The sequence below is a fragment of the Equus caballus genome, chromosome 16, assembly GCF_041296265.1.
Source record: "Equus caballus isolate H_3958 breed thoroughbred chromosome 16, TB-T2T, whole genome shotgun sequence".
Taxonomy (NCBI): domain Eukaryota; kingdom Metazoa; phylum Chordata; class Mammalia; order Perissodactyla; family Equidae; genus Equus; species Equus caballus.
Genome location: NC_091699.1, coordinates 13,719,645 through 13,733,451, shown reverse-complemented (window position 1 = coordinate 13,733,451; position 13,807 = coordinate 13,719,645). Strand labels below are relative to the sequence as shown.

Below are 13,807 nucleotides of genomic sequence, written 5' to 3'. Positions count from 1 at the left end.
CAACCCGCCTCTTGGGGGAAGTCGGTTCCCTGCCCAGTAAGTGATTATGCCCAACAGAGCTGCTAGCTCCGGTTTTCCTAAAAACCAGAGAAACCGAAGGAACAGAGACAGCTGGGCCAGTGAGAAGGAAGTCCTCGCGTCTGCCACACCCCTGGGGACGGAGCCAGGGAGCAGGGAGGGGAGAAAAGGCCCCAACAGGCTGTTCGGTGGGCCGCCCACAGCAGGCTTCTGGCCACAGGTTTTGAGGGTGGCTCATACCTGCTGTTAAAAGGTTTTAAATCCTCACATCTTAAAACTGGGAGATTTTGCATCAAAACGTAGTTTGGGAACATGCCTTGAAGAATGACAACATCTGGCCATCAGGCCCGGGCCCTCGAAGACACACGCTCCCACTCTGCCTCAGTCCCCAAGAGGCCCTCTTCTCTCCATTTTTGATCACCATGCAGGGAACCGGTGACAGCGAGACCCCACCATCAGACTCAAACACTTCACAAAAGGCAGCTTTTCTTTTTTCACTTTTTTACTTATAACCCTTTTGGACTATTTGAGTATTTTTGCAATGTATGTGTACTACTTTCATAATTAAACAAAAAAAAAACCCTATAAAATGATTTTTTCAAAAAGTAAAGAACTAATCACAGTGGAACATGAAAATGACTATCAACTTTGGGGTCAGGTCATCCAGTTGAGTCCAAAAGCCCCAACGTGGTCGCTGTCTTTCCAGTTTTCGGTCACGGTCCATCCAGCCTTTGGTCCTCCGACGCCACCACAGGGCACCCGCGGTGACCTTGAATTGCCCTCAAAGCTTCCCCACACCTCCCACTGCCAACCTCCCTCCCGCGGGGCGGGGCGTAGGAGAGGCCCGGGAACCGAGTCAGCAAAATTAAGTTAATTTACAGAGTTTTAGTAAAATCCGCCACAATTACCCGCGGCCCGCCGCCCCAGCCCGCTCCGCCCCGCCCCGCCCCACGCTGCAGTGAGCCGCCAGGGAAAGAAGTGTGGGTGGGCGTGGGCGGGGGCGGGACCGGCGGGAGGACCCCGGAGCCGCAGCCCCCCGCAAGGCACTCGCACAGGCAGGTCCTCACACGGCGAAGGTGGTGAAGAAGACGTGCATCTTGGCCAGGAAGGTGGTGACGGAGCCCTGCCGCCAGAGCTTCATCTCGACGTCCAGGGCGAAGTCCCGGGGCTCGCGCACCGCCCGCTGCAGGTAGACGACGCCCGTGTAGGCGTTGAGCCGCCGCGTGCCGAAGTAGCCCTCCTCGTTGCCCTTGGTGATGGTCAGGGCGATGGTGTCCCCCGCGAAGGCGGGCACAGGGCTGATGCGGAAGATGTTGGCGGGCACCAGGAAGCCCGTCTGGAAGTTGAGCTGGTAGTAGGTGATGCGCGCCGGCGAGCTCTGGCACTCCACGAAGTCGTGGCACGTGGTGCGCTCGCACTTCCTGCGGGACGCACGGGGCGTGGTCAGCAGGGGGTCTGGCCTCCACCCCGGCTGTCCCACCGCTGACGTGCGCTCACCGCCCCGCCCCGCCCGTCCCCCCACCCGACGTGGTGCTGGCCTTGGCCAGCAGGCTCGAGGGCGGGCTGGCCCCGGCTTAACTGCCAGCTCTACCCTCAGGAGCCCCGGCAGCCTCTGCTAAGTCAGCTTACGTCTCTGGGCCTCAGTTTCCTGTCTGTGAGCTGGGTTAACAGCCTTATGGTTGCACCGGGAGGGTGGGGCGAGTGTATAAACAATGAGGCTTACAGGGCATGGCAGGTTGTGGCAGGGCATTCACCCATGTGCTCCCTCCCCACCCCTTACCTTCCTCTTTATTTTTTGTTGTACTTGCACACTGCTCATTTACATGGAGTCCCTGGCCCTGGTGTTTTGATTGTTTTACTTTTCAGGTTCCCTTTCTTCCATTACTCGAACCTGCTTCCGAGCCCTTTCCTCTTCTGACTCGGGATGGCCTGCCCTGTCCCAGGTAGGAGCCTCTCCAAGGAGCGGGCCCTCGGCACCTGGAGCTCTGAGTCACGCCTGCTCCCCAGGAAGCCTGGAGACTCGGCCACACTAGATGATGACGACGATGACGACGAGAGAACCCCCGCCAAATCCCACAGCGGGCCCAGGCCTCAATTTCTAAGCACAGCAACAATCTGGTCTCTTCTTGGCCCTCTGAGCCACTGTCATCGCCATCATTAAATCACTGTCTGAAAGCTCACTGCTTCCAAAATGAGCCGCTGCTCAGGCACCAGGCTCTGCAGCTCCGGAGGGCGGGCGGGCGGGCAGATGGCCCAGACGGCGTGCGGGCAGCACGCAGCCACGTGGGGGCCAGGGCGGCACCCGCAACACGGAGCACTGGCACAGCACACACGCCATGCCAGGCACTGTGCCAAACACACGACATGTTTTTGCTCATCTAATGCTCACACCCACCCTTGGAGGTGACGCCACTATCATCCCGTGTTGCAGACAGGGCAGGTGAGACCCAGAGAAGGGAGGTCACCTGCCCAGAGTCACCCAGACATACTCACCTAACACACGTGTTAGGTGTCCCAACACACGTGCATGTGGACAGGCCTCGGGCAGCGTGTGTAATAGTGAAAAATGGCAAACAGCCAGCAGGGCAGCCAGTGAATAAATGACGGGCACATCCATGCTGGGAAATACGGCGCAGCCATTAAAACGAGGCAGGCTGTGCGCACGGACGTGAGAGAGAGCTACGTGGCACAGGAGCACATTTTGAACAACCTCGTGCTGTCCCGGGGACGGCAGGGAGGAGGGACCCAGCCCAGCGTCAGCAGCCCTGTGATTTGTCTTAGGGAGGGGCAAGAACTTTGCTTTGCACACTTTTACTATTTGAATGGTTTTTTCTTTGTTTAAACTTTTTGTTTCTCGTTTTAGATTTTTTTCTTCTTCTCCCCAAAGTCACTCAGTATAGTTGTATATATAGAGAGAGAGTTGTATATATATATATAGTTGTAAATTCTACTTGTAGGTACATGTGGCTCTGCTATGTGGGACGCTGATGAGCAGTGCCATGTCTGCGCCCGGGATCCAAACTGGGGAAACCCTGGGCTGCTAAAGCGGAGTACGCGAACTTAACCACCTGGCCACGGGCCAGCCCCAAGTTTGAATGTTTTTATAAGCATGTATCAGTTTTGCAATTTTAAAAATTTAAATCTGGAAAATATTTTACAAAGTAAAATAAAGTGGGAAACTGTATTATAGAAAAAACAACAGTACTTTGAGAAAATGTATGTTTAGTAAAGAAAGGACAGGAAATAGGGAAAATGCCAAGAGGCATCAATACGGAGTGTGGTCACCTGCCAGCCCCATGTCCCACCTCCTGGTGGTCACCCCTTGTGTGGTTGCCCCTGCCTTGGGGAACCTCCCCAGGAGTGTGGGACTGTAGCCAGGGGCAGAAGTGATGGTATGTCACTTCCAAGATTAGGGTAGGAAGGACTGTCACTGGCTCTCTCAATGGCCCGAGCCGGGAGAAGCCACGTCACAAGCAGCCCCAGGGAGAGGCCCACGCGGCGAGGAGCTGAGGCCTCCCACCCAGAGCCACGTGGGGGCCCAGGATCCTGCAGCCCCAGCAAAGCCTTCAGACGATGCGGGCCGTGAGACCCTGGGCCAGGATCACCGGCTGAGCTGCTCCTGGGGTCCTGTCCCCCCGAGACTGTGCGAGATGGTAATTGTGTGCCAAGGTAAGGAGCTAGGTGTTGGGATGGTGTATTGCACGGCAATAAATAACTAATGCGTTGTGTGTGTGTGTGCATATGTGTGTGTGTGTGTATGTATGTGTGAGCGAGAGAGAGAGTTTCTGGGAGGCTTCTTCCCTCCCTCCTCTCTCCTCCAAACGCTCTGCAAGGCGCTCGGGTGCACCATTTGTGGTCAGTTTGACCACACACCTGGCAGTGGACCTGTGAAGAGCAGGAGGCAGGGAAGGCAGGGGCTGCCGGTCCCCGGGCCTCTCCTCTGGGCAGCCCGGGATGGGGGCAGGGTCCCGGCTTGAGGCCAGGCGGGGCACTCACGTTTCAGAGACTCGGACGTAGTTGGGGGGACACTCGAAGCGCAGGCAGCGGAAGCCGCCCGGGATGTTGTGGCAGGTCTCAGCCTCGGAGCAGTTGTGGGTGCCCAGTGCACACTCGTCCAGGTCTGTGGGGAGGGGAAGAGATGATGGGGGGCTCCCCACAGTTGGCGACCCTGCTCTGAACCACCCCAGCCGCCCTGGAGGCCTGGGTCTTGGTGCAGCTGGTCCCGACGGTGAGAAGAGTTCACGTGCCACCGGGCACCATGCACCCCATCTCACCCACTCCGCCCAGCAGCCGGGCGTTGCTCTCAAATGCACATCATCTTATGTCATGTCCTCTGAGGGCTTCCCACCCCGCCTACCAGAATGAAAACCCAAGTCCTTCCATGGCCACCACACCCCACAGCACAGGGCATCCTTGCCCGTCTCTGAGTCCCTCTCCTTCCACTTGGGCTGCAGTCTTGCTGGACCCCCTTGGGCTGCCCCTGACCCTTATCCCACATCAGGGCCTTTGCACATGCTGCTCCCACTGCTGGAACACCTTCCCACATCTTTTCACGGCTGGTTCCTTCTTATCTCTCAGGTCTCAGCTCAGCGTGACCCCCTGCAGGACACCCTCCCTGACCACCTCACAGTGGTCCCCTCCCCGCTCACCCACCACCCCATCCCACTGTATTTCCCTCGTCCTGCTTGTCCTGCTGGGAAACACACCTAAGTGACTTTGTCTGCTCTGTTCCCACCCTCTCCCTCCTCAACGTGAGCTCCGGGAGGGCGGGGGCGTGTGTCTTTCCCATCCCAAGGTGTCCCCTGCACACAGCAGAGTGCCTGGCCCAGAGCGGGCACTCCACACGTACTGCTGGATAGAAGTGTGAGACCCGTCACCGCCACGGACAGACTCCAAGATGCACAGCTGTGAATGCCCCCTGTAAACTGCATGGACGTGCTCACGCTTCCTGTGCACACTCAGAAACAGGCACCTGGGCCAGCACACGCATATGCTCAAGCACACAAGCACAGACATGCACACACAGGAGGTCTGGATAAACAGCTCTCACGAAAGCTCAGAGCAGCATGGGGTGGCGAGTGTGTGACCCACAGGCAACCTGTCAGATGAGAGAGCAAATCTGTGGCTTCCACAGACCCCTCCTGCGAGGACGGGCCTCTCAGCTCAGAGGGCAGCCCCTGGGCGGGGGCGGCAGGGCGTCTGTCCCGAGCTTCCCTGGAATGCCTCAGGTTCCGTTCTCCACTCCTCCACTCTGAGCCAGTCAGCGACTTCTCGCTCCATCCTCAAGCCAGCCCTGTCGGGGAAGGGTCACCAGAGAGGGGCACAGCCTTCCTCAAGGTCACAGAGTCAGCAGGGCAGCTGGGGCTAGAGGCTAAGTGTGCCTGATGGCAAAATCTAGGGTCCACTCACGATGCGAAGCTGACTGCTAACAAAAGCAACCACAAGACGAGAGTAATAGTAACAGCCACCTGCATCCCGGGGTCCCCACCTGACGTCCATTCGATGCTCAGGCACTCTGTACTCATTACCTCGTTTATCCTCACATCCCCGCGAGGCAGGAATGGGTGTCACCTCCAACCCACAGACGTGCCCAGGGTCGCACCACGGCAGCAGGACAGAGCAGGGCTCAAGCCCCGGCCTGCTCCAGACTCCGGGCTGCTGGCCACCACACTGCTCAGCAGCACAGCAGCTCACATTCCTCCACCTCTCCCAGCCTCACTCTCCTCCTATGCAAGATGGCTCATGATCCCAATCTCCCAGGGTGGAGTAAAGGCGAGTGGGAGAAGACAAGGCAGGAGGCCAGAGCCCGTGGGGCCAGGATGGGCGCGGTCTTCATCCTGCTGATGGGTCATTAATTGAATCCACACAGAGGGAGGGAGGGCCTCCTGCTCCTTGCCCTGTGCCCCGGGGCCGCCCACTCTGGTGAGCAGGAAGTCCTGGCCCTGGAGCCTGGGCGGGGCTGGGGAGGACCACGGTGGGGGCTGCAGCTTGCCGTGTGCCCCCGGCAGCCCTGAGGGAGATGCCCAGAAGCGGTGGGAAGGAGGGCCAAGGGTCAGCAGCTGCGGCCTGGCCCCACCAAGCTCACAGGAAGCTCTTGCAAGACTTCCCTTCAACCCTGGGGTCCCCGCCCCTCAGTGCTGCCAGGCCCCTGATGTCCACGGGGCCCTCGACCCTGCAGCCTCTCCTGGAGAGCTCAGGCGAAGGGAGAGCCAAACAAGGCCATCCACCCAGGGGGTGTCATCGCAACCTAGCCCGAGACAGCAAGGCGCCAGGCACAACTCAAACATGCAGAAACAGAGGACAGCGCAGACACTGCAGACGCAGAGAGACAATGCAGAACACAGGCCCCGGAAAGAGGCCCCAAGGGCTTCTGAAAGACCTGAGAAGATGCTCATAAGTCAGTAAGGAGGACTGATTGCTAAAAGCTAGCTCTTCCTGAGTGGGTGCTGCGAGGGCTTTACACACATTAAAAAAAAAGAGAGAACTCAGAATTATTTCCCGCATAAACTTAGCCAATATCATACAGTGTATGTATGTGTGTACCTGTGTGTGCGTGCATGTATGTACATGAATGTGAGTACACATGTATGTGTCCATGTATGTGTGTGCAAGTACCGGCACAAGGAGAGACCAGAAGGAAACAGGTCCAGAGGGCAGCAGCTGCCTCTCAGTTCAGCCGTGTGTGCGAACGTCCACCCAGCACCCGTCCTGTGCCAGGCACGCGCCACATGCTGGGGAACGGTCACAGCCCTCCGTGAAGCCTATGTCCCAGGAAACGTGGCCCAGTGTGAATTCCTTCATATTCTTCTGTCCCTTTTTCTGCTATTAAAGAGGGCAGGATGCTAACGTGAGACACTAATGGGCGCATTTTGTTCTTTTGTGGCCATCGCCCATTGGAGCCGGGAGGCCCAAGTCAGAACAGGACAGGGAGCGCCAAGGGGGCAACCTCCTAGCTCTGAAGGGCAGTGGCCGCAGACGCAGGTACCACAGGTGGCTCAGGAAGTGGACATGAGCAGCAGAACCAGCATCGCACTCGGCCCTTGTCCACCCCGTGAGAGCAGAGGCTCCTCCAGCAGGAGGACCCGGAGAGAAAGCAAGGCCTCTCCTGTGCTGTGGGGCCTCTCCTCGCCCGACCCCTGGGGCGGGGGGGTGCTGGTGATGGAGCAGGGACCCGAGAGAGGGGCTGGGCCTCACCAGTTCTTGTGCACCTTGGGGAGGTGGGCTGCAGGGTGGGCTCTGAGGGGGCACAAGGGCAGCCACCCCGGAAGAGGATGCAGAGAGCAGGAGGTGGGGGTGGGCGGGTGTTGAGTGGTCCTGGGGCTGGAGAACCCTGGATGTCAGATGTGCCGGCAGCCAGTGCAGAGCAGGCGTGTGCCTGCGCCCAGGGAGCCCTCTCTGGTGGCACACAGGCACACAAGGACATCTGAGCACTCTGCAGACCCCGGTGCCAGCGTGGGCCGGAGGGAGGGGTCAGGGACAGACGTCCTGAACGTAAAGAGGTTTTCAACCTAGAGCCCCTCCAAGAGCAAAAAGCCCCTGCAGCGTGTGGCTGAGCCTCCTCAGCTCTCCGAGCCGCACCCGGGAGGAACAGGGCCTCGGCCAGAGCAGGATGCAGTCTAGGAACGTGAAGCCGTGTTTCCCGCACAGCTCAGTTTATGGTGGGTAAAACCCTTACCGTTTACAGAGTCCATCCTGATTGTGTTTAAACTAAACATTAGCATAGGGCTTTGCAGCCGTGGAGACCCGGGGCGGCCTCTGTGGCCCGGCAGGCCGCCAAGTTGATGATTTACCAGGTCCCAATCAGGGCCTTCTAATTTATTATTTTTTCACATTAAGCTACAGGAAGGAATCCTCTTGCACTGGGGCTAAGTACACACACTCACGGGAACAGTCCTCACGGGCACAGCACACTCTGGTTGACTCCACGTCCATGCCACCCTACCCGGCCAACCCTATTTTCTGGTCTACACTAGTGAAAAAGAAAACAAAAACAGCTGGCAGAGATCTCACATGATCCCAGGGTCCATTTACTGGCAGTGACCCCCAGGCCGTACACACTGGTCTAACTCCATACCTTTCTGGGCACAGCTCTGACCCCTGGACCCCCAGGAACACGAGGACCGGCCTTGGTGGGCCAAAGCTGCACCCAGGGAACCACCAGCTCCCAGCCCCACCACCTGGGGAAGACTCTGTCATGCCAGCCAAGAGGAGGGCAGGCGGGCTGGGCTCCAAGCCGCTGAGGGGTCAGTTCTCAGGGGGCCGCTGGTGCACCTCCTGTGTCCTCCCCAGGGGATTCCAGCCCCTCCACCTCACCCTGGGGGCTCTCCAGGCCCAGAACTTAGTGGCCTCAGTAACTCCTGATGGAACTGAACTTAGGATCACGACTCTCCAGCTTAGAGGGAAGATGAGATGTCACAGAACCTGGTTGCCACCCAGGGAAGTAGTCCCCTCAATTGCAAATTTAACAGGGGATGGCAGGTCCCCGGTGATGGGGCGCCCCTGCCTCCTGTGCAGCCCTTCCCAGCCCCACACGGCTCTGACTGGGATCACGTCTTTCTGCATGCAGGGCTGGGATGAGCCTCTCTGTGACTCCTGTCCCTACTCCTGGGGGTCCCGCCTCACTCTCGACGTCCACCGACCTGCCTGGCCCCCTGTCCCTGGATAGCATCGCTGACACCCGGGGACAGAGACTGGGACCCCTGAGGCTGCTCCTCTCCAGGGTCCTTACTGGACAGTCTCCTGCCTTTCAGAACCACCCCACAGGATCCCTCTCCTGCTCCCAGGGCAGGGACCTGAGCTGGGTCCAAACCTGGAAAATTCTAAGCTGGGCTGAGCAGCGGAAAGACCGTCACCTTCCTCATCCCAGGCATAGACTTCAGTTAATGTGGCCACCAGTGGAACTAGCCGTTCTGTGCTTATGCACTTGGTGTCTCTAAGCACACAGCAAGCTCTGTGAGGCATTCTGTGCCTGATCGGAGCCTGCCTGAGGCCCTGGTGGGGCCGGGGCCCCTTGCTCACCCTTGCAGGACCTCCCGTTGGCCATCATGGTGTAGCCCCGCTCTGGGCATGCACACTGGTAGCTCCCTGGCACGTTGACACAGCGGAAGGTGCAGAGGATGCCGGCGCCCTGAATGCACTCGTCGATGTCTGCCGGAGAGAGGTTCAGCCCCTTGTGAACCCCTGGTACCCAGAGGGCCCAGCCACTGACTGTCAGCCTGTCCTGGCCACACCCATGGAGCCGGGGGGCCCATTTTACAGATGAGGACAACAGGGCTCAGAGAGGGGAAAGAGTTGCCCAAAGCCACAAGCAAAACAGGACTCCCATTCCAGTGCTCGCTCCCTGGGGCTGCTCCATAATTGCTACTATCAGCTATGGGCCTGTCAGGTACCAGCCATGGGCCTGGACAAGGTATTCCGTTTCATCCTTCACCCCCCACATTGTCACAGAGGAGGAGCCTAAGGCCAGACTTGGGAAGCATTTGTCCAAAGGCACGAAGTGAGGAAGTCACAGGGCCGCAGGTCGACTCCGACCTGACGCTAAAGCCTGTGGGTCCTGTGTGTCCCCAGCCCGGGAGGGGCTCTCTGGAAGCCTGGCGCACGGGGAAGGGGTGCCGCTCGGGAGGGCCCTGGGCAGGGGAGACGCACCTGTGCAGGTGTGCCCATCCTCGGCCAGCTGGTAGCCTTGGCGGCAGTAGCACTGGTAGGAGCCGTAGATGTTTGCGCACTCCTGGCTGCAGCGCTGGGCCTCACACTCATTCACGTCTGCGGGAAGACGGGCAGGGTCAGGGCTGAGGCCTCCCGGCCAGGGATGAGGACCAAGGTCCCAGCCCTTGAGAGCCTGATTTGCAGAGATCCAGCCTCCCCTTGGGGCCGCTGAGGAGTCGGAGGCCCAGAAAAGAGCGAGGAGCCCACCCGGGCAGGCAGCCGAGGGAGGGCCAGGTCTGGCTTGTTGGTGGGGGCCCGGCCTGCTGCTTGGAGGAGGCAGCCACAGGGTGGGCTCAGATGACCTAGGGGGAGCCAGACGCTGCCCCCCGGGGCGTCCACAGCACCGGGCACAGACGGCTCTGCAAGGGGACCCCTAAGCACAAACAAGAACCTCCTCAGCGCTGAGCCTCACCTGCCTGCCCTGGTCCCCAGGGCTGGCACTGCATGGGGGGCCTGGGGGGCAGGAGCTGGCGCGTGTGGAGTGTGGGCTGAACAATGCGTGAGTGAGTGAATGAATGAAGGGCCCACTCATGGCTTAGATGGAACATCCTCTAGACTCTGCCCCCTTGCCAGCTGGGTCTTGTCTTTCATTCATCCAACTGAGAACTGCTGAGCTCTCACAAGGTGCCAGGCCCACCCTGAACAGGGGACGGAACCGTGAACAAGATGGACACAAACGTCCACTTCTGGAGGTGATGTTCACATGTGTGCTGGGGAAGAAGGTGGGAACTAAACGAGCAAGACAACTAGTATGTGAGAAGGCTGGACGGGCTGCAGAGAAAGAGCAGAGAACGGGGCAGGGAGCGAGGCAGAGAGCTGCAGTTCTGCAGCCACGCAGGGTCTGGGGGAGCGCTGCAGGCAGAAGGCAGGGCAAGAGCGAGGGCCTGCCCGGGGGCGTGCCTCGTGCACTCAGGGAGCAACGAGCCCGCTGGTGCGCTCAGAGCAGAGGGAAAAGTGCCGGGGGAGTCAGGTCACACAGGGCCTTGGGGGCCACTGTCTGATCCGTGTCAGGATCCTCAGGACCTCACAGCACACAGGGTATTCCACAAAACGGCGCAGTGCATGGATCAACGAATGCACGTGTGAACGAATGAGTGCATGCGCAAATGAACGAATGCATGAATGAACGCATGCATGAGTGCACGAATAGCTTATCTCCTCTCCTGGGCTCCGAGCTCCTGGGGGCCAGGGGCCACGCTGGTTTCATCTCTGTCTCTAACGTCCAGCCACAGGTGGAGAAGTAGCGAAGTGGCGTCCAGGAGGAAGTTAGGGGTGAAGGCACAAGGGCCAAGAAGGGAATGAATGGGCGACGACCACACGGTGACACCCAGAGGCAGAGGCCCCACCCCCACAGCTCCCTGCACGTGATCTGGCATGAAGGACGGGCTCGTAGGTGACACAACACAGAGGAAGGCGTGAATGAGAGTCAGAAGGTTTGCTTGGGAGCCTATCCAAGTGCCGTCTGAGGAAGTCAGGCCTGCTCACGCCGCCCTGCCCCTGGACTGGCCCTGTCCCAGGGGAGGGCTGGCTCCTGGGCCAAGGCAGGCGACTGGGGAGGGGCACAGAGGCTCCCCAGGGGTCTCGGCATTGCCCTTCCCAGAAGGAGGTGAGGAAAGCGCTCCAGGCTGGGAAGGGCAAGGGGCCAGGAGAGATGGTGCCCAGTGACAGCCTGGATGCCCCACATGCCAGTCCCTCGGCCCCTCGCCCCTTCACTGGGCAGCTTCACGACCTCCCTTCACACCAGTGCTCCCAGACCTGGTCCAACCACACCATGGACACACATGGGAACACTGTGCCAGCCCCTTCCTGCGGCTCCCCCTCAGCCAGGGTGATCCCACACACTGAGCACTTGGCCACAGATGCCAGCCATGGGCCAGATCTAGGGGGCCACACACTTGGTTTAACTCACCATGTGTTTTTTAAACATCAGCAACATGTAAAAATCTGCAGATTCTACATAAATGTCTAGATTTCTGGCACCTAGAAGACCGAGAAGATCAGCTCACCCTGACCGGTCCTACTGGGTGGCACCATCCGAGGGTGCTGTGTGGCTGCTGCCCCCTTTCAGCAGCCAAGGGGCTCTCCAGTGGCTCCAGGCCCTGTCTCACATTCACTCACTGCTGCTCCCTGCCTGGACCCCAGGGACCGAAATTGTGAGCAGGATCAGAACCTACTGGGGGCAGAGGTAGGTTCCTGGCCACAAGGAGCCCCCGTCTGGGGCTGGAAACCACACAGACACCAGCCCCTCTGGTCTGAGATGCCAGGGCCCTGGGCCCTTGGGAGGGCTCCCGGCAGGAAATGAGAGGACCAGCCGAGGTCAGAGGTTTGCACAGATGGAGAGTGGACACGTGGTGTGAGGCAGGGATGCTGTAGGGGAAGGGGAGAGGGCAGGGCTGGGCGAGGCTCTGGGCCTACTGAGTGGCTGTACGGGCGGGGTCAGCGGCTAGGGTCAGGTCGGGGCAGCGGTACCTTCACAGCGCTTGCCGTCGGCAGCCAGCCGGAAGCCAGAGGCGCAGGAGCAGCGGTAGGAGCCGCGAGTGTTCTCGCACGTGTGCTGGCACAGGCGGCCCGGCGAGGTCCAGCACTCGTTCACGTCTGCGGGGCGGCAGGGAGGGCGGAGGGGCCTGGAGGCCAACTTCTTCCACCCCCAGGTAGCAGAGGGGCTGGGTGGGGAGAGGAACCCAGACCCCAAAAGGAGAGACCAGGAGGGACCCGGATGGGGACAGGCAGCGACAGTGCAAGAGGGAGGCTGGAGGCAGAGACGGAGGGACAGACAGACACAGCGAGGCAGGGAGAGAGAGACAAAGGCTGAGAGAGCAGAGGAGGCAGGCACAGCGAGTCCCAGGAGGACAGCAGAGCAGGAAGGCGGGCAAGCCCAGAGAGGGCAGGTATGCTGTCAGCAAGGCAGGAGTGGCAGGGAGGAGGGGGCCACAGGTGGGCCTGGGCAGGGGCACTCCTCAGGGAGCCGCAGGGGGTCCCGGCCAGCAGCCCCCACCTACCGATGCAGGCCCGGCCGAAGGCGTCCCGCTGGAAGCCAGCTTTGCAGTCGCAGCGGTAGGAGCCGGGGAGGTTGTGGCACACCTGGGCCTCGCCACACTGGTGCATGCCGGTCTCACACTCGTTCACGTCTGCGGGGGGAGGCGAGTGGGCACCCTGAGGCCGGGCTTGCCCTCTGCATGGGCCTCCCTTGGCCCGGGGAGGAGGGCAGGGCTGGCCGGCAGGCGGGTAGGGGGCGGCGGGCCTTACCCACACACTTGGTGCCGTCTGGGCTGGCGTGGTAGCCACGGGCGCAGAGCAGCGGGTTCCTCTGGCAGGTGTAGGAGCCCACGGTGTTGACGCAGCTGAAGCCGGGCTGACACGGCTCGGACAGCGACGTGCACTCGTTGATATCTGCAGAGACGGGTGTGGGTGATGGGGAGCCTGGCACCGCCCCTCCCCAGGCCCTGGCATTGGGGCCAGGGCCACACCGAGAGGTGGCTGATCCTGGGCTCCGGACCAGCCCTGGACAGGCCTGTGGGGTCAGACTGTCCCGCTCCTGTGTCCCATGACCCCAGGGCCTTCACCCAGAACCCAGCACCTGCCAGGGTGCTTCCCACAGGCTTCTCACAGCTGCCTCTGAGGGAGCAGCCGGAGGCAGAGGCTCCCCGAGAACCCGAGGCTGACCTCAAGGACAACGACACGAGTCCCACCCTGCTCTGGCTTCTCTAACAGCTGCCCTCCTGCCTGGCATCCAGGGTCTCTGCCAAGCTCGTGTCTCCCTCACACACCCCGCCCGCCCCCAGACTCCTCCCCACTCCACGGCGACCAGGCACAGCCCCACTGCGGGGCCATTGTACACGCTGCCCCTGCTGTTTTCAGGGTTGGCCCCTCACTTCCCTGCCCCACTGTCACCTCCTCAAGGAGCCTCCTAAACACTCCAGGTGGAGGAGCCTCCTTCAAGTCTTTATCCCCTACTCGGTATATTACTTATCAAAGCCCCCTTAACATCTGCCACTTTTACAAACGTGGTGGCCTACAGAACCACGCGTGCAGCACTGCAGCCGCCCTGCAACGAGCAGCAGGCTCTCGGGAAACACTGCCCAGG

The 13,807-nt window shown here is 60.3% G+C and overlaps 1 protein-coding gene across 6 annotated transcripts in view; it reads right to left on the bottom strand.

Annotated features, from left to right (window-relative positions):
* Positions 1–502: 502 nt before the first annotated feature.
* FBLN2 (fibulin 2) overlaps positions 503–13,807 on the bottom strand; it is a 108,934-nt gene continuing 95,629 nt past the window's right edge. For all 6 annotated transcript variants that reach the window (XM_070237164.1, XM_070237166.1, XM_070237165.1 and 3 more), the window contains 7 exons: positions 12,970–13,113; positions 12,723–12,851; positions 12,193–12,318; positions 9,664–9,780; positions 9,037–9,165; positions 4,015–4,138; positions 503–1,439 (listed from right to left, as the gene is read on the bottom strand). In XM_070237164.1, coding sequence (XP_070093265.1) covers positions 1,082–1,439; positions 4,015–4,138; positions 9,037–9,165; positions 9,664–9,780; positions 12,193–12,318; positions 12,723–12,851; positions 12,970–13,113 — 1,127 coding nt within the window. In that variant the 3' untranslated portion in view covers positions 503–1,081. The remainder of the gene's footprint in view (positions 1,440–4,014; positions 4,139–9,036; positions 9,166–9,663; positions 9,781–12,192; positions 12,319–12,722; positions 12,852–12,969; positions 13,114–13,807) is intronic.